Source organism: Kockovaella imperatae (genome assembly GCF_002102565.1).
Source record: "Kockovaella imperatae strain NRRL Y-17943 chromosome Unknown BD324scaffold_3, whole genome shotgun sequence".
Lineage (NCBI taxonomy): Eukaryota > Fungi > Basidiomycota > Tremellomycetes > Tremellales > Cuniculitremaceae > Kockovaella > Kockovaella imperatae.
Genome location: NW_019028943.1, coordinates 1,059,686 through 1,084,666, shown reverse-complemented (window position 1 = coordinate 1,084,666; position 24,981 = coordinate 1,059,686). Strand labels below are relative to the sequence as shown.

Genomic DNA, 24,981 nt, shown 5'->3' with positions numbered 1-24,981 from the left:
CGAGCTGCATAACCGGTTGGCGGTGACAACCACTCACTTACTTTGCCCCCGTGCCCCGTGACGTATTTTTCCCCTTTAATCCGCCGCCGTTCGATCCCAAAAAAAATATATCACCTGGCAAAGGGGTTTCCCGAGTATCACCACCCCAGTTCTTCAATCTTCACTCCAGCAACAGAGGGCTATCTGTTGCTCCCTGTTCCTTCCTTTCCTTCGCAACATGACTAGCGTGAGGCAGCGCTCACCGCTTCCGACGCTCACCACGACACCTCCACCATTGGACGCAGTGTCAGAAGATGGAACCATCAGTCCCATCTGGAAGTTGCCTCCTTCGCTTCAACCAAGACATTCAAGTTACAAAGGAAAATCGAGAGATGCGTCAGACGGTCGACCTGTTTCGATGATCAGTCACGAATGGACAGTCAATGCTGTGACAACTCGTGAAGGAGCTGATGAATGGAAATCGAGGGACCGCATAGTCTTGATTCTAGGTCGTGAGTGGATCAGCATTTCATTGGAGCTTGTGGGGGTTGATCAGGCGACCTGACCTTTGACCTACTTAGAACCAACTCCTGAATCGCTTTCACCTCTTCTCTACGACGACATTTACCAAGATACATTGCTACTCATTGGTACCCCAACACCTGATCCGAATATCCAAGCTCTTCTCAAGGGCTCCGATGCCAAGCCAATACGACCCATCGTTCGAACATTCAGTCCTAACACAGATGGCAATGTGACTGCCGCCCTCCTCAAAGAAGCACAGAACATTGCACAAAGCTATCGTAACAGGAGGGCAAAATCGAACCGTAGGATGTCTTCATTGTCTCTTGGTCGAGCCGATTCGCCATCACCATCGTTCAAGCGCATGTCTCTCTACTCTGGGTCTGCGTCAACCTTGCCTCGATCAGGCTCAGACGTGTCCATTCCAGGTCGTCGACAGACCAAGTCTGACAGTAGACCACCTCTGGCCGTCCTATCAACACCCGTCCTCTTCGACGCAGTCATCAATTTCCTCCACTCGCCTTCGCTCGGCCAGCAAAGAGCCATGCAGGAAATGCTGCATCAGACCATGGTGATCACCACTGGTATCTGGCCCATTCTCATGGCGAATCCAGACTCAATGTCGGATCTGCCGACTCTCTTGCTTCACGTCATGCCATCTGGTGTCACTGGAGCTGTCCCACACGTGATCGAAGACTACCTCATATCCTTCTCCTCGAATATCGCCCATGGAGCCAGGAGAGATCTTCGAGCGCTTGCTGTGCATTCTTCAATTTGGCGCACACCAGTGGTCGAATTGGCATCTGGACCCATCGCTCAAAATTTCTCAGGAGCCAATGTACTCATGTTCAATGGTCTCTCGCCCTTGCGTGCTTCAGCTCTGGTATCGAGGTGGAAATCCTGTGCCGACGTTTCGATGCCACCATTAGAAGATGCTCGACCAAGACTGCAACGCCCATCGTCTGCAGCTTCACGATTCAGCTCAAAGGGACCAGCATTGTACACTATCACGCAGCCCACCAGTCCATCTGGTTATAGCTCTCAACAGCGGGAGGTTGGTCTCGAAACGCCTGAACTCGACCATGCGGCCATGTCCTCGAGTTCGAGCACCTCAGGATCCGCCGAGAACACTGAGACAACGACGGAAAATGCCGTACAGCCTGTCAAAGTGGTCGGAGATGGTGATGACACCACTACGACCCAGTCCAACGGGTCCGTGGGTAAGAAGAAGGGTGTTTGGAAACGACTGTTTGGAAGGACTCGAACTCCATGAGGCACATACCGAGATCTAGATTCAGGTTCACTGCGCACGAAATCCGCATGTTATTTTTGTCTTGTACAGCCATTCGCCATCCAATTGTCGCTGCTGTCCGTCACGTCGACATGTATATCTTGCATGAATGATTTGATCGCCAACGAACATAGCCTCGTCGGATCTGTCCGATCATTTCCGGATGAGTCTCAGTTCCGCGATATCGGCTGAAAACCGGTAACTGTGCCATCTCTCCTGAAACGTTGTCAGACGGCCAAGCAGCGCTATGAAGTTGGAGCCAACCCACTTCACTCCCGTAGCAGAGTCCAAGCTCGACATAGTAAGTCGAACAGTCACAATAGGGGGAAGAGGTGGTGTTTTTGACTACCTTTCGCCAGCCCTATGCCGATCTGACAGAGATCAACATCTCGCGATGGGATGATGGGCCAGAGGAGCAGGCTAGACTCGCAGAAGAGCTCAGAGACGCGATGACGACAGATGGATTCCTCGTTCTGACAGGTCACGCTCTCTCAGAAGCGGACATTTCGAGACAGGTCGACATCGGCTACGTACGTGATTTCCATCGCTTGACATTCTGAAGTGGTCTCTTTTAGACCGTCATTGAAGAAACGTCGCTCGAGGAGAAATGCCGACTTCAAGGTCATATGGACAAGGATGGGGTATATAGGGGTTTCAAGCTGAGGCAGTATTACGAGTAAGAAAAGGTTCAATGGACAAAAGCTAACAATGGTCAGGATGCAAAATGGCGTCAAGGATCAGATTGAACAGTTTAACTGGCAGAGGGACATGAAGACGCAAGAATTCCCAGCAGTCATGCAGCCGTTCCTCGAAGAAACAAAGGAGTTCTGCAGGATCGTCCACGAGAACATCTTGTTCAAGGTCTTTCGGCGTGAGTTCCAAGCATATTGACTGGATATTGACCGTTTTGAGTCTTTGCTCTCGCACTGGCAATACCCAGCGACACATTTGTCGCCATGCACAGGTATGAAGCGCTCGATGATGCGTGGTTCAGATGTGAGAATGTGCACATTCGATGATGGCTGAATCATGCAGATATGACATTCTATGACGAGCATGATCCCGAAGACGAGAAGAAGATCGGTGGTGTTTGGCTAAAAGGTCATCAAGACCATGGTGGTATGTATGTGTGGCCTTCCCTGACAGATTGTTCGCTGAATCGTCAGCCGTCACGATGGTCTTCTCTCAGCCTATGGCGTCTCTCCAGGTCCGAGACGACCAAGGTGTCTGGCGATATACTCGCCATACCCCAGGCGGGATCATCGTGAATTTCCCTTTTACAGCGATACACGCTGACTGACCTCAGATTAACTGTGGAATCATGATGGAATGGTGGACTGGTGGATACTTCAAAGCGGCCAATCATCGCGTGGTCGCTCCTCCTGCAGACCAAAGGAATCATATCCGATGCGGCGTATTCTACTTCTCCATACCCAATGACCAAGTCCGCCCAAATCTGTTAACTCAATCACCGGTCCTTCGCGATGCAGGTGTGAAGGCACACTTTGAGCACGACAAGACCATCACGGCGAGAGAATTCTCAAGAGCTCGCGTCGCCAAGGTCGGAAAGTCGAATGTTTACAAGCAGGATTGGGGCGAAGGACAGAGACTGGTGGAGGTCATTGGTGAGAAACGTCCACTCCATTGCTGATGGTCCAGCGGGCGTAGAGGTGCCTCACTTCGGTTGAATGACAAGTTTCAATGTCCACCTCAGAAACGGACTGATTCTCTCGGGTCGATTATGGAAGACGACGGTTGCATTCGCCACCCAACTATAAAACAGTTTGAATTGGTCTCCGGTACGATGCACTAAGACTACAGAGAATCTAAGCAGAGACACTGAACGTGCCAAGAGGAGGTCCAAAGTATCCGGGGTCAGCAGGGATGTCCAATCGTGGGCATCCACCAGCCGATTCACACGACACAGGGTTGTTGAATTCCACAAGGTTACCCCACCAGTTGAGCGAGATTCCTCCCTTGGGAACTTCAAGGGCAAAGAAGATGATCACACCAGTGAAGGCGATACCAGTTGGGAAAGCGGCGGCAAGGACATAATTGTACCTGATGGACAATCAGCGCATGAATCGAATTGAGAAGCACGTTCCGATGACTCACTTGGCCCAGAACTGAGTGTATCGAGGTCGGATGAGCTTGAACGATGCGTAGGTGACGTAGAAGAAGGGAAGCATGTATGACACGTTGTAAGGTGCAAGGAAGTAGACGGGACCTTGAGTCAACATGATAGGGTGGATCTGTCGGAGAGAAGCCCATCGGGGAAACTTCTTTCGAAGAGCCCAGTAGACTAAAGATATGGGTCAGTTGGGTACCTTTTTGTGGCGCTATGGCGCTGCAAAGAAACTCACCCAAAACCAAGGCGACACCGACTGGGAATCCAAGCAACATCATGTTGTATCTCTTGCCCTTTCCAAACAAGTTGTGGGGTCCGAGGGTACCCCAGAAGACGGAGGCAGTGAAGTATTGTTCTTGTCCAGGGCAAGTGAAGTTGAAGTCGGCATCTCGGGTGCAAATACCCTTGAAGCTCATGGCAAAGTTGAAGATGGAGGCCGAAACGATACAGTAGAGGAAGGTTGCCCACATCTGAGCAATGAAGGTGTGCCAAGGGGGAATCTTGGAGTAGTGGGCAAGCTTCAAGTCATTGGAGAATGACAAAGCCTGGTAACATGAGATGTATCCGTAAGTCTTGAAGTACATGAGCGAGTTGGCGTTTCCAGATACGAGAGCACCACCGATGAATTCGGAGATGACGTTGGTTGGGACGGGCAATCCGGTCACGCATTGGACAAGACCGACTGGCAGAATGGTGATCAAACACCTGGAATATCTTGGTCAGTTTCTTGGGGGTCTACATTGCTCAACTGCTGCGAACTCACATAATGATTCCGAACACCATGACGACGGGAGAGGTGTTGTCCGGGTAGATACCGACACCAACCATACCGATAGCGGCAAAGATCAAGAGGACACACATGTAGACCCATTCAGGAACATCACGGTACTTCTTCATCAATCGGGCGTGCACATCCTCATCCAGAGCGTCATCCTCATCAGAGGCGCCACGTCGGAAGGAGGATCTGACTGCCTTCCAGAATCCCTTGAAGGCACGAGCGACTTGATGTCGGTGGAAAAGGGGAACGTAGACAACAGTGGCAGCGTACATGATAAAGTAACCGATGTAGGCACCGATAGTACCGGCAGACATGTAGGGTTGAGAATACTCCTCCATGGCGGCGGGGTCAAGTTTGGCATCACGCAGAATTCTAGTGACGTTGTACAGTCCTCCAGTGTTGTCGAATGTGTCGGGCTGATTGATCTGCAAATATCCAGTGTCCCAAGCGTTGCCGTACCAGAATCCGAGGACCATAAGGTTGGCAATGATGGTGGAAATGGCAATGTTTCCGGCAGTGAACATTGGGATGGTCAACGGAGTCAACCAAGTCTGAGCAATGTTCCAGTCCCATGAAGGCCATGGGTTGAAACCCATTCCACCTGCAAATCCACAAACAGCGTCGAGGTTGACGTTCTTGGGCGCGATCCAAGTGATCCAAGAGAAGTAAGACAAGGATTGCCAAATGTAACCGGGGAACCAGAAATAGACGGCCATGGCGAGTGCGGCGATGAGGAAGAACTTCTCTCGAGACCAGGTGTACATTCGGCCAAACGGTCCTCGAACAGGCTCGTTGGTCTCAGTGTGGAAAGCTCGAATAAGCGCCAAGTTGTTCATAGTACCGGGCCAGACAGCGAACGCAGGCCAGACCAAGAATCGACGGGTCAGACCGGCAAATCCATATCCGACCATATTGGTTCCGAGGGTGTTCAAGTACTGGTAGCCTCGCGAGTAGGCGAATGACTGGTCGAAGAATTGAGGCAAGTATTGGACTGGAACGATATCGACAGTGTAGGGTGAGGTCATGGACACATTGCACATGATGGTGATAAGCATGTGTTCTTTTCGGTTGAAAGGACCGGGGTTGAAGCCCCACTTTCGTCCAAAGGCAGAGAACTCGCCTCGGGGGAGGACTCGAGCGAGGAACTTGCCCATGGGGTAGGCGAGCAATTGACCGACACTGGTTCCTACGTAAATTGGGGGGTTTCGGAAAGCGAACAAGGTGTCGATGAACGAACCGGCGACGGCAAAGATAGTTCCAATCACCATCACTCGGAAAGTGAGGGCTGGAAGGGTAGGGTCGTCGGTCGGTTCGACGTTGGCTCGCACTTCTAGATATGGCGAGTTCTCTGTCGAGAGGAGACACTCGATCTTGATCTCCCTGATAAGTCGAGCATTCTGTCGAGGGTTGGCGGCGATTTCATCGTAGCTGTTGCAGAAATCCTCGAGCTTGTCGAGAGCATCCTGAGGGAAAAGCTGATCGTGCTTGTGCATCTTGTACAGCTCCAGGGCGATCTGGAGGAAAAAAAGAGGCGTCGTCAACAAGAATCCCTTGTTGTGATGATGATGGGATCTCGGATAAGAAAAAACTTACAGCGTGAGCATGTTCCATAGTCATGGACGAAAGCTTCTCCTCGAGATCTGCGATTTCATAGTCGAAGATTTCGAGCTCCCTTGGAACCTTGTCAGTCATCGTGGCCCCCTTACTTGTCCCCGTCTCGTGACTCACTGCTTGACATCGACTTCCTCTGCTTCGGAGAGGACATCGATCTCGCCACCTGCCACAACATTGGCATTGGTGGCAGTCAAAGCCTTTTCGTCGTAGTTGTTTTTCTCATCATGAGCCGGTTCAAGCTCTTGAGCAGACATCTTGAAATCGATTGCCTGTGTTGTTCAACGGTGGAGGGGACGAAAAAGTTGGGACAAGGGGGGCATTCGAGTCCTGAATATATGTACGATTTCTTTCCCTTGCTATCGGTCCAGTCGGGTCTGCCCAGATTGGGTAATCCGGCAGGAGTCAACCTTGCCCCTCCACCGCCGGACCCATAGGTTGGTTTCTCTCAGTTGATATGCCTCTTAACTTTGATCGTCGGGTCTCGAGCAGAGGACTTTGGAAACCTGGAAACCTGAACGGGCTGATACGAGGGTGCTATAATTGTCTTTCATCTTCTATTTTGAACACCTTGCCCGCTTGCGTACATCTTTGTGAACTCGGTCTTTCTTTCCTAATGGAGCATTTCGGCTGTTGCGGGCATGAAAAATTTTGCTCTGTCATTGAGAAATTGTGCAAGGGTTGAGGGGCGCCACTTTGACGCCTATGATCCGGGGAGGCGGCGGCCAGAAGGGAAGGCGGCAGCACTTTTACCAAGTGGAACACATGTATCGGGCATGGGTTACTCGGGAACCCCTCAGAGGCCATTATTCAATTGGTCAAGAAACTCTCACAAAGCACGAAAAATGAAAATCGAGCTTTGATTTTTTTTTTTGGTTGAATTTCTCTCAGACATCCCTCAGACTCTGAGGAGATAAGAGAGACAGCTCAGACCGACGACGACGTCTGAGAAGGGTTGTTTGTCCAATGAGAAGGTTTAATTAGCCGTTGTGGAGCATATGGTATATGTCATGAGGGTTATCAGAACATTCTAAATAATGAGGCCTTTTCCTCTTGGAGCACAACAGGTCCGATAAAGGTCCGGGGCGGAGACGGGGTCATGAAGGCGAGGATCGGATCAAAATTTCGAGGGTGACTGACTCAAGTGGAATGGTCGGCTGTTCCGAGACTGCTGCTGCGTGTTGTGCTTACCAAATTTTTGAATGTCTGACTGGATTGTCTGACGGGGTACCGGGTGGCGAATGCTGACCTTGATCCGGTTAACAATCGAGTCGAGCGTCCGACAGATTTGCCATTTGCGCCTTCCGTTGTCTAGTAGCGACTCAGGTAGACTGTGCCTTGTACCGTTCCAAGTGCACAATCCGCCCTAGTCTCAAAGTCCAGGGCTAGACGAGTCATCAAAGCGTGGACGTTTTTGGACGGGAAGTCCAGGTCAGACTCAGGTACTCATCAGTAGAAATGCTTTCGTGTGACCATCCCTGATGACATGGGTGCTGATGGGCGACTACGTGTGGCTGCTGACCGTTTTGCATGCACAATTCGAAGGCTCGGAGCGAGAATGTCAGAATACCTTGCTTCGCTTTGTATGCCAAACCCAGCGTGGGGCTCCACAGTGAGAGTCATGATTAACCGAGAATAATGAACGATTCGAGACCGTGCTCGATATGCCTTGAGCTAGCTATCTGATGCTTTCCATGCCGTGCTCCATATTCTGCATATACCTCACATGACTTGATCGTGGTAAGGTCTCTTCGAATCCACCATGAATCCCACCCTGGCATCCATGAGTGCGGAGGAGCTTCGGCGCCATCAGCAATCTTCAACATGGTTCGCACCGGATACCGAATTTCATGGGCCTAATGTTGGCGTGTACTCGATGCCAAACTCGCGACAGACGCATAGAGCTAGGATTATCGAGCCGCAAGTGGTGAACGGCAATCAGCCCGGCTTGACGATACCACCGACGGCTGACCCTGGGGTCGCACCGAATGTGATTGAGCCTTCTCATTCGACAGATAAATCGACCTTCTCCGAGGTATCCCTGGGCGCCCGTATTCGCCAAATGTTACAGACTCTACCGCATAATGACCCTGGACAGGTGACCGTCTTTACTGAGTTGGTAAAACTTCGTACCAAGGAGCTGGAATTGGAGATCGCCAATGCAAGACGGAAGGAAAAGGAAGCTGAACTTGAACTTGCAAGATTTAGGTCTGTCACAGGATCTACAGCGGGTCCTACTCCTCTCGAGGCTCGTCTGCCTGCCCCTACAGTCGCTGAGCCTGGTCACCCAACCTTTGTATCGGGATCTTATCCGTTCGTCAATCATGCTCGACCGCTAGAAGAAGATACAGTAGCTCCGATTCCAGACGTCCAATTCGACGTGGACAGCCTATTGCAAGAGTTCCATCTCGATAATTTCCTGGCCATGCTACCTGGATCTCAGGAACCATCACTACAGACTATGGACCCAACACAGATGGTCTTCCCCGCTGTGCAACCTCCCCCTGTGCAATCTTCTCCCATTAAGCGGCGGTTCTCCTCACCTGCGGGCTCAGATAACCAAGACGAACCCTCAAAACGACCTAAAAAATCTGCTCGCAAGGCAATCATCGAGGATTCTACCACTTGCTCCGTATGCTTCAAGCCAATCCTCAGAGCCATCCTACGTACCTCCGTATCAGACGTCCCGAACCCAATCACATTCTTGCTCAAATGTGCAACTTGTCAACCCATCGCTTCGGCTGATTCCACAGATAAGACGGGTCTCGTCACCTTGGATATACGCAAAAGGTTCAGAGTCTCTCTCGAAGTTGATGACGAAGAACACAAGGCGATCGATCGAAGGGTGTTTTGCGACGTCTGTCAAAGATCCATCGCCACAGGCCAAATGACCCGGGATGGAGAATCCATGCTCGGCATGCTAGAAATTGTTTGTGCATCATGCGATGCAAAATATCAAAGGTGAGCAAAAGTCCGATGATTCGAGGCTGACTCTCCGCTTCAGGTGTACCGACGTAAGTTGTAGATCGCTTCGACAGGCTGATAATCCAGTGCGGCGGAGGCGGAGGCTCTCGCATTGGTATTGGCAAATGGAGGATGAAGCAAGTCTTCCAACCCGGGCGCAAGACATGCAGCCTATCCCACAATCGGTGAGCATGAACTTCGTCTACAGGCTGCTGACTTGCAGGGTCGGAGATCGGCATCGAGAGATCGGCGTGCACGTCACACCCACAGACTTCACACCTGAGCTGTTGAAAGAAGTGCTTAATCGATGCCAGAGCATGTGGAACGAGAAGACTCTTGCAAGGCTGGCTGTGCCAGAGATGCTCGAGTGAGTCAACTTCGTCGGAGCTTACTCATTTCTAGGATCGATCTGCCACCAGGTGTGGTCAATCCTTTGCAGAGCTATAGCGATGTGGAAGCTGTGATCGCCCGGAACTGGCCTTCTAGAGAAGCCATGATCCGCGCTCAGGGGGCCGACGAGAAAAGATTCAAGCGGGTCCTCAGTCTCATTGTGAGTCCATGTCATAGGCTGCTTAGCTCACTTGCAGTGGGCGCATGCCAAGCCTCGACGGAGCGTCAAGACGGTAGATCTGGAAGAAGAGTACGCGAAAGAAGATCGGTCCGACCACAGTACAGTCTTGGCCAACGTGACGCACAGTGAGTCGACCAGTTGAGCTCGGAATCTTCTGACACTCGCAGCGGACGTTGTCATTCCGCCTGGATCGGATCTCATTGGCATGTGGGGAGGAGAATGGGATATGGAACGTGGGTCGACTCGCTCAGCGCCGACTGACGGATAGAGGGATCACTCCTCATTTCCACCTTGGTACCGTTCGAAGGCGCGGACGGCGAAGACAGCACAGCTCTGTCCGTAGGCGAGATGATCACCAAAGTTCAATATCTTCGGAATAAAATGAACGACGAAGGGCAGAAGTTGCCTCAATGCGAGCATCTCTGGGTCGTCTCCGGCGTGAGTCATTGTATTAGAAGCAGCGGCTGATGCCTAGGGAACCATGCCGCTGGTTCGAGAACGAGTCGCCGACGTGCTCATCAAGAAGCGATCGTTTGTTCCGATCGAGGAATACCTCACCCGACACCCGGAATTCATTCACGCAGTCAATGCTCGACCTCGGGGTCTCCATCCAGACCTCAATCGACCGGACCGGGGCGATGATCCCAAGCCGCTGATTGTCGCTCGGTGGCTGGGAAGAGATTTCGACGCAGAGCGAGTGCTCAAGATCAAGCAACAAGAGTTTGGGGCCAAAAAGGCCAAAAAAAAGAAAGCTTGATATCATGTTGCAGAAAAGCCACCACCTGAGTGTATGAAGTTGTCCAGTTCATCTCTGGCTCGATGGCTTTCATGCATAGTTGGTTGTTGGCGATTACCATACCACAGAGGCTCTGATAAGGTATCGAGCACCACTTCTGTTGGTGTATCTGGTCATGTTGAGCTGTCGGGCTGCCCGAGAAGCGCTTTCGACGGATTTGAAGGATACCACGAAGCGGGAGCATACCAGTGACCTGTACAGGGTTATTTTCCAAATGAGAGGCCAACAAAAAACAAAAGGAACGCACGATGGTACCTGCTGCACTCCATCTGAGCCCCCCTCCATAGGATCTTCGAATTCTCTTTGATTCTTAACCACCCTTTGAGCAATGGTATCGTCATTGAAATCCCTCGAAGTCCCGAGCGCAAAGTATCTATCCAAGACGATATCCCTGACGAATCTGAAAGGCACACCAGTAGGCATTCCAGTGATCGTGACTCGTCTGCCTTCGCATCCCGGTTTAGTCATCCATTCCTTGTTGAAATAGAACGTGGGCGAAGAGGTATCTAATCTCAAATTGATTTTACGAATCTCTACCTGAGTCGAGGTCATCATCTGTCCAAAGTAGATGGAGGCATTACTATCGAGCAATTGAAGGTCTGCCGAGCGAGAGGAGAATGTGGGATTCTTGGATAGAATGTCGAATGCTTTGAAGGCTTCACCGCCGCTGGGGAATTCAACGTGGAAACCTTTGAACGGTTTGACATGACGAGGGAGGGAAGCCGGCGGGGAAGTGACTGGTTAAGGTCTGTCAGCACACCCATTTTTTTTGGACGGACGATTGCACAGTGGGAACCAGAGAGAGAACCTCACTCTTGGTCAGGGGAAAGTTCTTGTCCACAGCGCCTAAATCCTTCAAGGTCCTAAGCACATCACAACGTTTGGACGTCCTAGGCATCCCGACAAGCAAGTTTCGAGTACTTCTTCCACTCTCCAATGTATTCTTCCTCGCTTCTGCTTGTCGCGGTGGACGAGAGCTACCTGCACCTTCAGTGGCGATGACGCGACTCGAGGAGGAAGAGCTAACGGCTCTCAGGAGATTGGAGCCTCGCATGGCGTATCTATATGATGGATGGAAGATGAAGGGAGCAAAACCAATATTGTCACCACGAAATACACAGATTCATTCCGGCAACAAATTTCGGAAACGAGAGAAGGGGCCCGGCCCAACTTTCATGCGACCCACGGCATGGTACCCCTCGCAGCAGGTTTTGATCCTTGCTCTTCCTCCGCTTTGACTTCCAAGCTCGGCATACCACGCTGTGAAGCCGTAGCGAGGCATCCTTCGACTACTTGTAAAAGGTGTTGATTCTCTAATGCTGCTTGAACTCGTTCCTTGTCATTCAACTGCTTGTTCACCGCGTGTTCAGACTGGTGAGTACCAGGTTTGATCCGGATGTCGACTCGGAAACGGGGCGGAAGTGCGCGCAAAAGGCGTACTCGGAGTGAGAGACCTGGGGAATGATCAGTACACAACTCGACTGGCTGAAAGTCCCCCCCCCCACCAATCAACGTGGACATGGAACAATGCGGGATTGTCGGTGTCAACCATACGAGAACCCTGTTACCAGCGACATGGATGTCCTCCGGATTCACGACTCGTAATTGCTCCAATGATACAGGATGTTCAGGATCAGTGATTGACCTCAGGAGATCTGGTACCGGTAAGCCATACATTGCTGACTGAGAAGCGAGGCGCACCGAAAATCTCTTGCGAGTCAATCTCCTCTCTCTCCTCTTCGCTCGAATCCAACTCGTAGTTGTCCAGGGCGTCGTTCCATAGCAGTGCTCTGGCATTTTTGGGTCTACGAGATGATGATGATGCACTAGTGGGAGCAAAGATCGTAGGGTTGACGTTGTCCAGTGGTCGTGAAGAGCTCATCGTAAGGGATCAGGTATGGGTTAATAATGAGGTGCAGGGCGAGAGAGATCGCCACTATAAGGTGTCACCCGTTCTTTTTATATGACCCCACCGATTAGCTTTTCGCCTGTGACGGACTACTGGACTGGGAATCATCGGGGCCTCCTAGCCTCGAATTCTCCTTCTCCAATCTCTCATCTTTGCGCATATACTCGATTCAAGCGACCATGTCTGACGACGAGGGAAAGAAGTAAGTCTCAAGTCTTGCTTCAGAATGGTGACTGATGCCTATCGGCAGGAAGTTCGTGGTGAGTATTTGCCGCGATCTGGCGAGAGGAGGGATAAGATCGTATTGACATGGGACATTTCAAAAAAGCTCGAGACCGCCGGATTCGAGTGAGTCATGTCCATCGAAACCCCCTCTTGTCGTGCACGATACTGACCTCTCATCTCTAGCGCTCGGTTCCCTAACCAGAACCAGACCAAGCATTGGTACGTTTATCGGGACCTTTCCAGAGTTCCTATATGTTATCGCTCAACTAACTCAATAAGCTGGCAAAACTTTGTCGACTACCACAAGTGTGTCAACGCTCGAGGTGAAGACTTCCCTCCTTGCAAACAGTTCAAGAAGGCCTACAATTCGCTGTGTCCCGGTGAGTCGATCTTCCGAGATTTGTCAATGACTGCATATGCTGATTCTCTACTCAGTTTCATGGGTGAGATCCAATGATCGTTGCCTTTCACGATCTCCTGACACTCCTTATTAGGTCGAAAAGTGGGACGAACAGATCGAGAATGACATTTTCCCAGCCTCCTTGAAGCCTTAAAGCGTGGACAGTGCATGCATAGGAAGCCCAAATCTCTTTCTTTAAAAACCCATGATGTGAGAAATACTCTTCAAAAACCCCCCAATGCGCGCCGCCCAATAGTCCCCCTCATGAACTCGCCGGAACCCCATCGTCTTCTTCTACAAAGATCTCTGCGTATTTTTCCAAGATCGTCTCAATAGCCTAACGACTGTCAGTTCATCAAACGCCAAATATCACACAGGGCTCACCTTGCACTGGAAGGACATGTGCTCAAGGTTCAATCCGCCTTCGTGTGGCGGAGCACCGAGCAACGTTGGTCCAAAGACGATGGAAAGGTTTGAAGCACTCATCTGATTCACAGTGCCTTGTTTGCGTATCCTGCAATGGTCTCAGTCCATGAAGTGGAGGTAGCCCGACTCACTTGTCTAAATGCCCCATGAAAAACTTGAGCGTTGCGTAGTTTGGATCCGGCAATTCGTTGACTTGCTCGTGTAATCGGATATGCCTCAGTCTATCATTCTCGTACCCTACCTGCGTCAGACTCTCGATATGAGGGTCCTACTCACTCGCTGCGTCGATAAATTGGTGATATAGTGCGTACGTGAGGAGGGGCTCTGGCAATTCTCTGAACCAAAGCTTGAGAGCACCGGACACAACATTGATATCGGCAGACCATAAATCCGACATGATATCCACAGAGCCGACATCTGGATCTATCAGCTACATTGCGTCTCACGCGTCGGCTTACCTTTGTCCAGTGCAGCCTTGAGCGCCTGCACGCGCGATGTTGTTCCCGATAATCTGTATATGCCCACACTGTCGAGCCCTGGCTTTCTCAGCCTCTAGTCGCCCCATCAACCCGCTCACCGTACGCCTCAATGGCAGCGGCACACTTTTCGACCACTTTCGGCACCTCGGTTCCATCACGCGCAAGTTGTTCACCGAGGTCGACCCCAAAGGTCGCTCCGGAAGCCGCAGGTAATCCAGACGCGGGGTATCCTTCCGTGCTCGGATTGCCCCCATTCGAAGTGATCTGGGATGCTTGAGAGGATACCGGTACACCGCCGTCCGTTGATCCACGCTCAGCATGCGGTGGCATCCTTGGAAGCTTCGCCTGTCAGGTGAACCCTTTCGAAAAGGACTCACGAATCCCTCTTCGTACGGTCCGTCTCGTCTCGGGCCGCGACTGCTTCCTCTGGCCACGGCGTAGTTTTGCATATACTGCTTGAAATCCGTCCGATTGTCAATGTTCTCGTAGAGTCCCTTGAGACCAGAGCCTGCGAAATGAGCACTACACACCCTGTGATTCTCACCCTCTTCGTTCATGGGGCTCATGATGGATGCCTCGGCTACCATAGACGATTCGAACATGAACGCGAACCGAGTGAGATGGTACTGGGTTCCCATATCCAGTTCATCGGCACATTCTTTGAGCAACTGAATCGTCAAAAGGTGACTCGCATGGCTTCACCCACCCTCAAAATTTTTGGCTGTTGAAAGTTGAAATACTCCTGCCGCAGAGCTTGGCTTTCCAAAACAGCCTTTCTAAATGTCTCGCTGGCCTGGGCCATCCGACTCCGAACATCGTCTTCTTGCTTCGCCATGGCTCCGGCTCCCTTGCCCTTGAACAACAAGCCACCCTTCATGGCTTTACCAAGTCCCCGTTTGCCTCCTCCTGAACCTGATGGATTTCCAGATCCAGATGTATTGGTGGATGATGAAGAGGGAGAGGAACGCATGCCAGAATCTTTCATGGATTCGCCTTCTTTAGCGACGAGAACGCGCTCCAGCTCTTCAGCAGTGGAGTCGAAGCGGCTTTTGGCCTAAAGGTTCAGCGAGCTGCATGTCGGAAATCCGACTCACCTTGTCCATGACCATTTCGCTCTCCTGGAGGATGCCCTGATACCGCATGCCATTTTCCTTGTGCTGCAGATGTCAGCTATATATGTCATAGTACCACTCACCATTTTCCTCAGACGTTCTCCCTCTCTAGCCAGACCTAGTAGCTCATCACTCATCTCATTCAGACGTTGAGCGAAGCGCAGTTTGTTCTCCGCGACTTGACTTTGCAATCTCAATCCAGAATGGTAAGCCGATACGAATGTGCTGGGCGAGAACATCAGCTGCTGTCACAGGCGACGCGACACCATACTGCTCACCCCGCCTTGCAGTCTGCCCGGGAGTAGACGTCGCCGGTCGTTCTGTACAGTTCTTGAAGCGACCGTGCATATTTTTCCTCAATCTCAGCTCTTGATCGAAAGAAGACTGCGACTTGCTGCACCACGTCAATGATAGACTCGCACTTGGTCTCCGTACCTTGCACGAGGCAATGGACTGCTTTATTCTATCTGCCAAAAGTGATAGGGATCCCTGACAACATCAGGCAATGGTCCTTTGATTCTCCACCACCACCAAAAAGAACTCACGTCCATGTCGCATAGAGCTCTCAAAACACCCTCGTCAAAGCCGACTGGAACCGCCTCATCTTTCCCATCATGTATTGATCCGCTATACCCTCCCCCATCTCCACCACTCATTGCGCCATTCCCACTGATACCTGATGAGAACCTCCGTTGTTCCGCTAGCCCGGGCCTTTGAGCTTGTTGTTGTAAGGATAGTTGATCCGAGTGGGACGATCCAGATCTCTCTAGACCCGGGTTAGAGAGGTTCGTGGAGAGGTATGCGGAAGATGAAGAGGCAGAAGCATTGACGGGTACGGTATGGTCTGTATCGTCGAGTCGATATGCATCAGCTTTGGTGTGAACGCTGAAGAGGGAATCCACTGTGACTCAGGGGAGAGCACATCTAATAATTCCCGCTCACCTTCTTCTCGAGCTCCAGCGATTTGGTCAAAGTCTTCGCTCGACCCCGATCTTGGAGCATACTCTTCGTGCTCCATGGTGTTGCGGGTCTTCAGTACCTATCACAGTGGCAAGAAGCAGGAGTCGAGACCCGGCCGAGCTGTCAGAGCCCTTTAGAAGGAGGTGGTGGTTGGTATATTAGATGCAGATATGTGTATACCAGCCCAGCTGCGACGGAATCAAATCTTGAGGAATTTTGAAACGTCGAATGGCAGGAAGGAAGCGACGAAATGATGCGCGAGAGTTACAGCACCACACTCTGGCCCATCTGTTCGCCCCCCTGCTTTTCCTCTGTTACGATGGCGACCGCTAGACTCATCGAATCAGCACTGTACCTATCCTACCGCCGTATCACGCCTCGGATCGTCGGACCTCGGCCAGTACTCCCGCCGCCCCAAGCTGGACCTTCGACTCGCTCACTCCGTCTGCGACCTTTTTCTTCCTCTTCGCCCCGGCACGACCAACCCAAAGACGATGAGATTCCCTATAGCGAAGTTCACACTGTGAATGATGATGGGAGACTGAACGGATTGGTGCCGTTACATCGTATTCGAGCCGCAGTGAACCTACAGACACACCATGTCGTACTCGTGTCTGAGGACCCGCCAGTCGTCAAAGTCATTGCCAAAACTGATTTACAAGCTTTCGAGAGGAGACGAGAGGCGGACCTCAAAACGGCTAAGAAGCTCCAGATCCAAGAGAAGGAAGTTCAAATATCTTGGAGTGCTGCCGATGGCGATATACAAACGAAATTATCACAGGCCAAGAATCACCTGGCGAAAGGGGACAGAGTCTTGTTGATCTTTGCACCGAGACAGGGGTCAAAGAAACGTGCTTTACCGGAACGAATGGAACACATCGTCGGACTCTTTGATAAGGGATTGGAAGATACAGCTGAGAAATGGAAAGACGACGAGTTCAAAGGCAGGGTGGTCACGAGTCACTGGCAGCCTCTGAAGACCGTCGCTGCGGCCCTCAAAAACAAGGTATTGGAACAAGAGGATAACAAGGCCAGAAGCAAGGATGAGAAGAAGGAGCAGAGGAAACGGGAGGCTAGAGCGAGACAAGAGTTGGCCATGAAGCGTAGGAGAGAAGAAGAAGAGGAGACCAGGCGGGTGTTGGAAGCTAGACAGAGGGAGTTGGATGAGATTGCAGCGAAGGAGCGGGAAGGACAGTAGGGGATACAACAACACAACTACAAGTATTAATGGACACAAATGTCAAATGATCTACGATCTAGATACCGCCCTTCTTACACTCTGTACTGATCAAGACGCCTTGATGGTCACCGACAGTGACTGGCTCGCCGTCGAGTCCAGATGTGTCGCCCAGGACCAACGCGGTGAGAGAATGTCCGTACTGTGAGTCGAATAAGCCGCGAGTCCGTGTCTGTCAACTCACGACACATCCTGTGTCGATGCCCTTGCTGAAGTCCTTGATGTCGAGACCACGAGCGGCTAATATTCGATTAGGTAATAGCCCCTGGCGTGTCAACTCACCAGCATGACCGTACAGCACCGTTACGGGCGAACATTCAATGTTCGGCAACTTGGATCTCAGAAGAGCCTTTGCGCCATCTCCCGTGCATCGACTCATTTCCTCTTGCCACACTTCGCTCCAAGGAGTTCCCTTCTTTGTACTCTTGGTCAACTTGCCCTTCTTTTTGCCCTTGGTATAGATGGATCGAAGGTTGATCAACGTCCAAGGATCTTTGTTCTGCGGAATATTCAACAGCAAGGCCAGTTCTTCCTTTAATCGTCCAGCGTTCCCAGACGCCGAACTCGTCTCGGCGGCGGAGACTAAAGGTTGAGATGGATCTTCGGTCGATTTGTATGTATCGTGAGGGAGCATTCCAGCGTGGACGACGATAGAATGGAGAGATGGCATGTGAAGTGCCAAAGGGAGGTCCACGAGGTATTTATATTGGGCTTTAGTCATTTCCCTGAGGGGTCGATCAGTACCGTCCAAAGCAAGTTTGTTCGGCACACCTGCCTCACCTTGCAATCTTCCAATGCTGACTCTTCCACTTCCAATGTTTCGGGAATCCTTTTCGCATAGCTTCAAGTCGATCCTGCTCGTCCGCTCTCAAATCCTGCTCATCATCACTCTGGAAGCTATCCACAAAGTCTTCCCAGGCGTCCCCGCCTGCCCATTCCATCCACGCCCTCCATTCGAGCACCTGGGCCTCAGCTTGAAAACTGAAAGCCTGACTCACAGGTTGATCATGATTGCCACGCACGCCCGTGATCTCGTGCAGTCTCATCCACTCAAGGACTTGTGTATTCTTGTCTCCCTTCGCCACCAGGTCGCCCACGTGAATGATCTTGTCATGGTCAGAATTGTATTTCAGCTGAGAGAGAAGGCGCCTGGATGGTCAGTTCTTTCAGACTAGTACACAGCCTCACTGTAGAGGATCGAAAGATCCATGAATATCTCCAATGAAGACGAGCCGTTTTCCCGGCGTCGTTATGTCCAGATCCTTGGCCTTTAATGAGAGTATCATTTTGTACTGCTCAAAGTCTGATCGTTATCAGGCTGGGGTCCTTAAAACGGGCTTGCTCACCGATCTTGGCGGTCTTGTGTTGTTCCGATTCCAGATCTCCTGCGATCCAACTGACTATCCCATCTTGATAGCCTAGTCCAAAGATCGCTTTGAGACTATGTGAACTCTGAGAGGGTGACCCATGCGTGGTGATTGCCAAGAAAGAGATACACAGGAGAAAAATGAAGATGATGCCCACAGATGTAGTCCGACGTGCAATCTGACCGAGGCTGAGAGATTGTCGAGTCGGGGTAGATGTGGGTAGTGGCAACAACTCATCTATGAGAGATGACTTGCGTCTGTGTAGGGGAGTTGGAATTGTCGCATGCTTAGAAGGCCGGGTCTCCTCTCGTCCTGACGACGATTGATCGTACATAGCGTGGTGATACTGACCGTCCAATAGGATACGAGCGGTCTTTTCTTCCAGTTTGATACAGAGTAGTCAGTCTTATGGACACCTGCCCATGATGTAGACCATGGTTATCAACATGGCGAGTCGTGGTCGCAGATTTTGGTTATTGGAGCTTTCAGAGACAAATTGGGGCGCACGTTTGCCCAAAAACACAAAAGCAGAAAAGGATTACGTCATGTGTAACGAGGTCCCGCTACTGAATGTGGACCGGTATTGGTGCTTGAGGGTGTTGTATCCAATCTTGGGGACTTACCGGGGAGCAGCTGGACTCATTGGAGGTAACATCCGGCATGGGGTTCACTGGAAAAGGGGCAGCCAAGGGACCTTATTCCGAATGATACTCCTATCGTCTAATGCGCACATCTGGTAGCCTGTCGTCCGGACCAGACGCAAGTTATTATTGCCACCTTTGTGCCACGCTTGACGAAACTGACTTTCCAGGAAAAGAAAAAAGGAAGCCGATCCTCTCTCTCCTTTGTTCAAGTACAAGATAGCGGACGATGAGCTACTGAGAGGCTTGTGACAGGACTGACAGTCTCAGACTTTGTGTCCATCCCGTGGCTCTTGACTTGAACAGTTCACCTGCCGACCTCCACCCCCCCCCCCCCCCCCTCCCCCCTCTATAGCATGCCGGTCGGACTGAGGCGAATAGCGATCGTCCTGCCTCTGGCATATACAGGAGCATGGCTGGGTTATTACGGTACGTCCATGCTCAGCAGCGTAGCAGCGATTTTGACACTGTCTATCGCTGGATTCGAACCAAGTGAGGCCGTCGTTGACAATACGCTTCAGCCTATACCGACACCCTGCGCCGAGCTCACATCCGGAGACGTCAACGAGAATTCAACGAAACAATAGCGGGACTTCCAAATGGAGAGATTGATTACACCAAACCAGCAACGGATATCGAGAAGGATGCGCTCAGGAAGAGGTGAGTGTGTGTGCGCGCCACGAGGGAGAGTCCTGAGTGCCCGTTCTCCAGATTCGCCAGTCTTAAATTTGCCGGACGTTATTGGAATCCGTACGTTGAATGGAGAGAACAAGGTGCTTGGTGAGCGTTCTGAAGAAACTTGCAATCACGAGCTGAACATCCAACAGGGAATGGGCATTCTGGAAGGTCATTCTGTCTACAGTCACGTTGAAACTATTCTATAATGGGTGAGCGTCGCGCCGAACCCCTCCCTCATTGAGCTGACACTCTCAGCGGTGTTCCAGACGAACGACCCATACCCGACTTACCCATCGAGCGACCTGACTTTGCTCATTTATTCGGCGTATCGTCCGGCCGATCTACCCCTCTGTCGCGTGAGGAGAAGGGTCTGGGGATGACAAAGTCCAAAGTGGACTTGACAGACGATCTGACCATCACTTGGGTTCGTACGAACGACGAAACTTGCCAATCTCACTCATATGCTCTCCTCGCAGCTTGGCCAATCTACTTCTTATGTCACAATGGACAATCTAGGAATATTGACTGATCCTGCGTTGTCCGATCAACCGCTCAATTCCATGCTTGCGCCGCATCGTTTGCGGCCGTCCCCATGTACGCTGGATGAGCTGCAAAAGGTGGATGTGGTGTTGGTGTCCCATAAGTGGGGCGAATTTCCCGTCTTAAGACTTGTTCAGGGCTCACTACATCTCAGTCACTTTGACCATCTTGATCCGGAGGCCATCAAAACCCTTGGAGACAGCTGCGAGTGGATTGTACCCGTCGGCGTTGGACCGTTTATCCGCAAACATGGAGTCACTCGCGTGAAAGAATTAGAGTAAGCGAAGCGGACTAGATCGTGCGAAAACTCATACGATACGTCAGCTGGTGGGAGGAGACATCTCATGTTTTGGAAACGAAGGACAAGGATATTTGCTCGTTCACAATCACCTGCGTACCTCTGATGGTGGGTAGTCTGTCCTGTATCGGACGGACTGACAGTACGTAGCACTGGTCCGCTCGATCACCCCTCGATACCAACGCCACAATGTGGTCCGGCTTCCATATCCGATCTCACCCTCCTGACAACAGACCATCACGCTCGTTCATTCATCTTGGCGATACTGGGTGAGCCATGATCTCGGTGGATGCGAACCTGACTTTAGTCATTCTCCAACATTGTTCTCCGCTATCGGCCGAGTCCTAGGACCCATAGATCTCGCTGCTATCCCTATAGGTGCGTACGAGCCCCGGTGGCATCTGCACCTGCAACACACCGATCCTGAGGGAGCCGTCCGCATGGCTATGCAGTTGGGAGTCAAAAAGAGCATAGGCGTACACTGGGGCACGTGGTTGATGAGTGATGAGGCGTGTAAGTACCTGCAGCTGAGCCGGGCGCGCAGAATGATACAGATCTGATACGTATGGAGCAGACAATCAACCGCCGAAAGATCTGGAAATTGCAAAGAGAAAGTTGATGTTTCCAGTGGACAGGTTTATAGTGACACCAGCTGGAAGGACAGTGACGATCGAAGACTAGAGTAGAGTTGTCGTGTCTGAGCTTTCGGTATGGGGGCGATATGTGGCCAAGGGAAAGGTCATCGTGTCTCTCATGGCCTTGACGGCGGTATCTGCTCTCGCGCGCCACTGGCGTGGGCCACGATCTCTAAGGATGGGACGGCTAAGTGCAAGCAATGGGCACTTTGCAGAACTCATTTCATCTATCATGCAGCATCCTCATCTCCACCCTTATCACCAGATTGCTCTCTCTCTCTCTCTCTCTCTCTCTCTCACTGCGTTGCCTCACAAGACCGTCTACCCAATGGATGGGCAGCCGGGACGCGTTTCATGGTCTGGAGGTTGAAAAGAGCTTGGAAAAGGGAGCAGCCACACAAAACGCCATGGGGGGTGGTTGTTTCAGATCAAAAGAGGCGTTTGACTGACAGCCGAGTAATAATAATGATAATAAAACAGCTGCAAATGGGCTCAACTCTCGCAGTCCATGCGTAGTCGATGATCAACAGCGAACTCTTGTTCTTCTTCTTCTTCTTCTTCTTCTTGAACTGACATCAAGACTACTGGACGGTTATCAGACTGTATCTCTCCATTTAGTCTCCTAAACCTTGACAATCCGCGGGACGGCGGCGGCGGGAACAGTAAAAGGCGGTGGTGGTGTTGTTTTGGTGACTGTTTTTATTTGGAACCAAGAGAGTTGCTCGCTAGCTTTGGTGTGGGTTTTTTTTTCTCAGCATTGTGTGTTTTGGCAGGGCACCTTCTACGATACCAAGTCCGTCAAGGAAGGTCGATACTCCATCCTGTTTGGCACGGCGATCTGCAGCTCATTGGATCATCACGCCCTATACTATTCACTCCTTCACATCGCTGGGATACAGGATATCACCTATTGTCAGGCACATGATCTATTCCAGGCTTAGCTAGGGTCTTTTGTCTCTGGAACAACCCCCTTCTTCCTCTTCTTCACTATCAACCAACTGCTCTTCCATTTGGTGACTTGGCTGGACGTGTCTCACCTGTAACAAGGCTTTAGACACTTCAACTGCTATCTACTCTCCAACATTCCAGCAAGACTCACACTCTACGCCGACGACCGCTCAACCATGACTCTTCAAGTGAGCAGTATCGACATGTCCACTAGTTCGAGTTTGGAATCTCAACACCTCGTCACACCCGTCGTCTCGCAGGTCGGCATGAGCGATGGAGAGCAAAAAGACTTGCTGAAGAAAGACAATGGCGAGTCCAACACAGAGTCATCTTCCAACAAGCCTATCATCACAAAAGCTGTCCTTCCCCTTCCTCCTCACCTAGACGTCAATATCGTCAGCCCTACACCGTGAGCCAAGAAAGCTTTACCAGAACAAGATGACTGATCCTGTTTTTCCCCCTCTTGCCCCCACCCCTGTTGTCAGACCCAAATCTACCCGGTTGCCCTCTCTCAGACAGCTCTCAGACCACCTCTCACATTCCCCATCCCCTCTGTACTCCTCCTCCTCGTCCGCTACCTCCTTGACGGAGACACCTACTTCCGGTACACCAAGCCAACTTGTCGACAAGAATCTCGCTTGCACGACAAATTCAGCCACCCCGGACCTGTCTCGACCTCGTGTCGAACAGACTCCCCCCAAACTCAAAGTGGCCATCAATCCTTCTGCCATTCCTCCCACGACAACGACAACGACATCCTCTTCCTCTCCTTCCTTCACAGCATCACCTTCGGGTCGATTAAAACTCCCTATAAGCGCCATGACCCGGACGCATTCTTCGTCTTCCACTTCTTCCGCCTCTCACTTGCTTCACCACCCTCTGCCTCCCATCCCTCCATTTGGGACCAAAATCGACAAGACAGGTGATAAACCTCTGACACCATTGGAAAAGAATACGGATCTTTTTGGACCGGTCCCCGCTCCCTCCATGTCGCCTTCTGACACGTCCATGTCACGAGGACCGAGCGTCGAAGGATACATCAAAGGGTACAAGGATGTCCCTTCTCTCGCTGCGATACGAGAACGAGTCTCTTTCAGTAAAGCCTCGGGGAAGATTGCAGGCGAAGCGTTGAAGAGTGATCCAGGAGTCAACGCGGGGGTCCCTCAAGATAAGGAGAATGTGAATCCCACGATTTCCCCTGCGCTTTCGTCACCCGGTAAACCCAAAACAGCCAAGGCACAAGAGCATCCATTGGAGCACGCTTGGTGAGCAATGTGTGTCTGTATACTCAATGTGCCGATCTGACACATAACCTCGCAGGACGCTCTACTTTGATGCCAAGTCATTCAAACCACCGCCCGGTCTCTCAAACGGCGGTACCAAGGAGGGTCAAAGTCTCTTGGGGGACTATGAAAAGTCGCTCGTTACAGTCGGTCGATTCGATACGGTCGAAGGGTTTGCCCGACATGTCAACAATGTCAGATTGCCTTCGAGCCTTTCCAAGAACTCCAACTACCACCTGTTTAAAGATGGTATTCGGCCCATGTGGGAAGATCCTGCCAATGCGAATGGAGGTAAATGGGTGATCCTGTTGAAGAATGCTCCGGCGTTACTTGATCATTCATGGGCCAACTTGACCATGGGGCTAGTCGGTGAGATCTTGGATCCGGATGATGAAGTCTGCGGCGTGGTCGCTTCGACGAAACCTAAAGTCGACAGGATCCAAATTTGGACGAGAGATCGAAAGAATGTAGACAGACTCAATAGATTGGGTCAGCGAATCGTCGACACCCTATCGTTGGATGGCAAGGAGATGGAAGTCATGTCGATGGAATTCCAAGTGAGTCGTCTTCAAGCCTTGGTTGGGGGTGAGACTGAGGCTGAAATATCCCAACCGGTCACAGTACAACATTTCCAATCCTAATCCTCCTCCGAACCTCTTCTTTCACATCCCCTTCGCGGGGCCTCGCTCAGCGTCATTCTCAGGAGGCTCCAACTTGGGTATCCAAACTTCTCTACATGCTCCGCCTACGCCATCGAGGCTAGGAACGCCCACCAGTCCACTGACAGGTCATTCATCTTTACCTGCCGTTCCAAAATCTCCAACGTTATCAGCATTATCCAATACAGGTCACCATAATCTTCCTGGTGGGATCCCAAGTCGAACGTCTTCACCTGCTATGCCTCGTTCCCCCACGTCTGGGTTCGGTCAGTCGAAACTTGGTGCACCCATCAGAGAAGTCAGAAGACTCAGTGCAGGTCATGCATTTGCGGGACCTATGGGCGGCGGGACCAATGGGACAGTCTCTACGCAAGGTAAAAGTGGATTGTTGAAGAAGGATCTTCAGACGACGACAAATGCCACCACCACCAATAGTCCCGTCGTCGCCGGTATCAGGTGAGATCAGATTCATACTGCGGTATCACGAGACTGTCTCTGGCGCTTGCACATCTTTCTCACCTGCTGTATCATATCAAACATCGTA

The 24,981-nt window shown here is 51.3% G+C and overlaps 12 protein-coding genes across 12 annotated transcripts; 7 read left to right on the top strand and 5 right to left on the bottom strand.

Moving 5' to 3' along the window:
• Window positions 1–217: 217 nt before the first annotated feature.
• BD324DRAFT_649350 (hypothetical protein) lies at window positions 218–1,774 on the top strand (the record flags this gene model as incomplete). Its single annotated transcript, XM_022017977.1, has 2 exons — window positions 218–491; window positions 561–1,774. The coding sequence occupies 2 exons, from the start codon at window positions 218–220 to the stop codon at window positions 1,772–1,774; spliced, it is 1,488 nt and encodes a 495-aa protein (XP_021873131.1).
• Window positions 1,775–2,039: 265 nt separating this feature from the next.
• BD324DRAFT_649349 (Clavaminate synthase-like protein) lies at window positions 2,040–3,480 on the top strand (the record flags this gene model as incomplete). The annotated part of the gene is made up of 9 exons (XM_022017976.1): window positions 2,040–2,093; window positions 2,152–2,322; window positions 2,368–2,468; window positions 2,509–2,663; window positions 2,705–2,788; window positions 2,828–2,911; window positions 2,959–3,056; window positions 3,099–3,417; window positions 3,452–3,480. 9 exons carry the CDS (start codon window positions 2,040–2,042, stop codon window positions 3,478–3,480), a joined length of 1,095 nt encoding a protein of 364 aa, XP_021873130.1.
• Window positions 3,481–3,530: 50 nt separating this feature from the next.
• Window positions 3,531–6,618, bottom strand: BD324DRAFT_322097 (oligopeptide transporter 2). The gene is made up of 5 exons (XM_022012480.1): window positions 6,292–6,618; window positions 4,684–6,212; window positions 4,156–4,625; window positions 3,908–4,094; window positions 3,531–3,853 (listed from the first exon to the last, which is right to left on the bottom strand). The coding sequence occupies exons 1-5, from the start codon at window positions 6,388–6,390 to the stop codon at window positions 3,619–3,621; spliced, it is 2,520 nt and encodes an 839-aa protein (XP_021873129.1). The 5' UTR covers window positions 6,391–6,618; the 3' UTR covers window positions 3,531–3,618.
• A 1,278-nt stretch (window positions 6,619–7,896) lies between these two features.
• Window positions 7,897–10,624, top strand: BD324DRAFT_619074 (hypothetical protein). The gene is made up of 9 exons (XM_022015118.1): window positions 7,897–9,270; window positions 9,314–9,323; window positions 9,361–9,458; window positions 9,497–9,640; window positions 9,676–9,823; window positions 9,861–9,969; window positions 10,012–10,077; window positions 10,113–10,282; window positions 10,320–10,624. Exons 1-9 carry the CDS (start codon window positions 8,072–8,074, stop codon window positions 10,599–10,601), a joined length of 2,226 nt encoding a protein of 741 aa, XP_021873128.1. The 5' UTR covers window positions 7,897–8,071; the 3' UTR covers window positions 10,602–10,624.
• Window positions 10,625–10,647: 23 nt separating this feature from the next.
• On the bottom strand, window positions 10,648–11,814 carry BD324DRAFT_321948 (hypothetical protein). Its single transcript, XM_022012479.1, has 3 exons — window positions 11,628–11,814; window positions 11,454–11,542; window positions 10,648–11,377 (listed from the first exon to the last, which is right to left on the bottom strand). The coding sequence occupies exons 2-3, from the start codon at window positions 11,536–11,538 to the stop codon at window positions 10,695–10,697; spliced, it is 768 nt and encodes a 255-aa protein (XP_021873127.1). The 5' UTR covers window positions 11,539–11,542; window positions 11,628–11,814; the 3' UTR covers window positions 10,648–10,694.
• BD324DRAFT_576689 (hypothetical protein) lies at window positions 11,814–12,522 on the bottom strand (the record flags this gene model as incomplete). Its single annotated transcript, XM_022013205.1, has 3 exons — window positions 11,814–12,094; window positions 12,146–12,295; window positions 12,342–12,522. 3 exons carry the CDS (start codon window positions 12,520–12,522, stop codon window positions 11,814–11,816), a joined length of 612 nt encoding a protein of 203 aa, XP_021873126.1.
• Window positions 12,523–12,670: 148 nt separating this feature from the next.
• BD324DRAFT_619061 (cytochrome c oxidase subunit VIb) lies at window positions 12,671–13,362 on the top strand. The gene is made up of 7 exons (XM_022015117.1): window positions 12,671–12,751; window positions 12,800–12,809; window positions 12,878–12,897; window positions 12,958–12,993; window positions 13,054–13,154; window positions 13,210–13,217; window positions 13,269–13,362. The coding sequence occupies exons 1-7, from the start codon at window positions 12,729–12,731 to the stop codon at window positions 13,326–13,328; spliced, it is 258 nt and encodes an 85-aa protein (XP_021873125.1). The 5' UTR covers window positions 12,671–12,728; the 3' UTR covers window positions 13,329–13,362.
• On the bottom strand, window positions 13,363–16,377 carry BD324DRAFT_619059 (hypothetical protein). Its single transcript, XM_022015116.1, has 15 exons — window positions 16,134–16,377; window positions 15,737–16,035; window positions 15,627–15,680; window positions 15,470–15,585; window positions 15,275–15,416; window positions 15,174–15,236; window positions 14,786–15,133; window positions 14,624–14,747; window positions 14,457–14,587; window positions 14,178–14,418; window positions 14,059–14,136; window positions 13,877–14,017; window positions 13,732–13,837; window positions 13,559–13,688; window positions 13,363–13,511 (listed from the first exon to the last, which is right to left on the bottom strand). The coding sequence occupies exons 1-15, from the start codon at window positions 16,207–16,209 to the stop codon at window positions 13,437–13,439; spliced, it is 2,124 nt and encodes a 707-aa protein (XP_021873124.1). The 5' UTR covers window positions 16,210–16,377; the 3' UTR covers window positions 13,363–13,436.
• Window positions 16,378–16,470: 93 nt separating this feature from the next.
• On the top strand, window positions 16,471–17,349 carry BD324DRAFT_649343 (hypothetical protein; the record flags this gene model as incomplete). Its single annotated transcript, XM_022017975.1, has 1 exon — window positions 16,471–17,349. One exon carries the CDS (start codon window positions 16,471–16,473, stop codon window positions 17,347–17,349), a length of 879 nt encoding a protein of 292 aa, XP_021873123.1.
• BD324DRAFT_619048 (Metallo-dependent phosphatase-like protein) lies at window positions 17,347–19,235 on the bottom strand. The gene is made up of 7 exons (XM_022015115.1): window positions 18,735–19,235; window positions 18,577–18,691; window positions 18,387–18,537; window positions 18,169–18,350; window positions 17,671–18,113; window positions 17,573–17,628; window positions 17,347–17,530 (listed from the first exon to the last, which is right to left on the bottom strand). Exons 1-7 carry the CDS (start codon window positions 19,087–19,089, stop codon window positions 17,408–17,410), a joined length of 1,425 nt encoding a protein of 474 aa, XP_021873122.1. The 5' UTR covers window positions 19,090–19,235; the 3' UTR covers window positions 17,347–17,407.
• Window positions 19,236–19,731: 496 nt separating this feature from the next.
• On the top strand, window positions 19,732–21,833 carry BD324DRAFT_619037 (beta-lactamase superfamily domain-domain-containing protein). The gene is made up of 11 exons (XM_022015114.1): window positions 19,732–19,825; window positions 19,918–20,056; window positions 20,108–20,176; window positions 20,224–20,283; window positions 20,330–20,498; window positions 20,551–20,717; window positions 20,769–20,891; window positions 20,939–21,020; window positions 21,063–21,181; window positions 21,220–21,425; window positions 21,487–21,833. Exons 1-11 carry the CDS (start codon window positions 19,753–19,755, stop codon window positions 21,591–21,593), a joined length of 1,314 nt encoding a protein of 437 aa, XP_021873121.1. The 5' UTR covers window positions 19,732–19,752; the 3' UTR covers window positions 21,594–21,833.
• An 838-nt stretch (window positions 21,834–22,671) lies between these two features.
• BD324DRAFT_649340 (hypothetical protein) lies at window positions 22,672–24,897 on the top strand (the record flags this gene model as incomplete). Its single annotated transcript, XM_022017974.1, has 4 exons — window positions 22,672–22,904; window positions 22,981–23,760; window positions 23,816–24,335; window positions 24,400–24,897. The coding sequence occupies 4 exons, from the start codon at window positions 22,672–22,674 to the stop codon at window positions 24,895–24,897; spliced, it is 2,031 nt and encodes a 676-aa protein (XP_021873120.1).
• Window positions 24,898–24,981: the final 84 nt, after the last annotated feature.

Bases quoted from the DNA above. Each gene is read 5' to 3' on its own strand.
- BD324DRAFT_322097 (XM_022012480.1), bottom strand. From the start codon at position 6,390: ATGACTGACAAGGTTCCAAGGGAGCTCGAAATCTTCGACTATGAAATC. The intron at 4,626-4,683 runs GTGAGTTCGCAG...AAGATATTCCAG, and splicing joins ATGGTGTTCGGAATCATTAT to GTGTTTGATCACCATTCTGC. The intron at 4,095-4,155 runs GTGAGTTTCTTT...CCATATCTTTAG, and splicing joins CGGTGTCGCCTTGGTTTTGG to TCTACTGGGCTCTTCGAAAG.
- BD324DRAFT_619074 (XM_022015118.1), top strand. From the start codon at position 8,072: ATGAATCCCACCCTGGCATCCATGAGTGCGGAGGAGCTTCGGCGCCAT. The intron at 9,459-9,496 runs GTGAGCATGAAC...GCTGACTTGCAG, and splicing joins TGCAGCCTATCCCACAATCG to GGTCGGAGATCGGCATCGAG. The intron at 9,970-10,011 runs GTGAGTCGACCA...TGACACTCGCAG, and splicing joins CTTGGCCAACGTGACGCACA to CGGACGTTGTCATTCCGCCT.
- BD324DRAFT_321948 (XM_022012479.1), bottom strand. From the start codon at position 11,538: ATGCCTAGGACGTCCAAACGTTGTGATGTGCTTAGGACCTTGAAGGAT. The intron at 11,378-11,453 runs GTGAGGTTCTCT...GACCTTAACCAG, and splicing joins GAACTTTCCCCTGACCAAGA to TCACTTCCCCGCCGGCTTCC.
- BD324DRAFT_619061 (XM_022015117.1), top strand. From the start codon at position 12,729: ATGTCTGACGACGAGGGAAAGAA. The intron at 12,898-12,957 runs GTGAGTCATGTC...TCTCATCTCTAG, and splicing joins CTCGAGACCGCCGGATTCGA to CGCTCGGTTCCCTAACCAGA. The intron at 12,994-13,053 runs GTACGTTTATCG...TAACTCAATAAG, and splicing joins CAGAACCAGACCAAGCATTG to CTGGCAAAACTTTGTCGACT.
- BD324DRAFT_619059 (XM_022015116.1), bottom strand. From the start codon at position 16,209: ATGGAGCACGAAGAGTATGCTCCAAGATCGGGGTCGAGCGAAGACTTT. The intron at 14,588-14,623 runs GTGAGAATCACA...CTCATTTCGCAG, and splicing joins GAGCCCCATGAACGAAGAGG to GCTCTGGTCTCAAGGGACTC. The intron at 13,838-13,876 runs GTGAGTAGGACC...TGACGCAGGTAG, and splicing joins CCAATTTATCGACGCAGCGA to GGTACGAGAATGATAGACTG.
- BD324DRAFT_619048 (XM_022015115.1), bottom strand. From the start codon at position 19,089: ATGTACGATCAATCGTCGTCAGGACGAGAGGAGACCCGGCCTTCTAAG. The intron at 17,629-17,670 runs GTGAGTTGACAC...ATCGAATATTAG, and splicing joins GGTGCTGTACGGTCATGCTG to CCGCTCGTGGTCTCGACATC. The intron at 17,531-17,572 runs GTGAGTTGACAG...TTCGACTCACAG, and splicing joins GCATCGACACAGGATGTGTC to TACGGACATTCTCTCACCGC.
- BD324DRAFT_619037 (XM_022015114.1), top strand. From the start codon at position 19,753: ATGCCGGTCGGACTGAGGCGAATAGCGATCGTCCTGCCTCTGGCATAT. The intron at 20,177-20,223 runs GTGAGCGTTCTG...AACATCCAACAG, and splicing joins TGGAGAGAACAAGGTGCTTG to GGAATGGGCATTCTGGAAGG. The intron at 20,499-20,550 runs GTTCGTACGAAC...CTCTCCTCGCAG, and splicing joins ACGATCTGACCATCACTTGG to CTTGGCCAATCTACTTCTTA.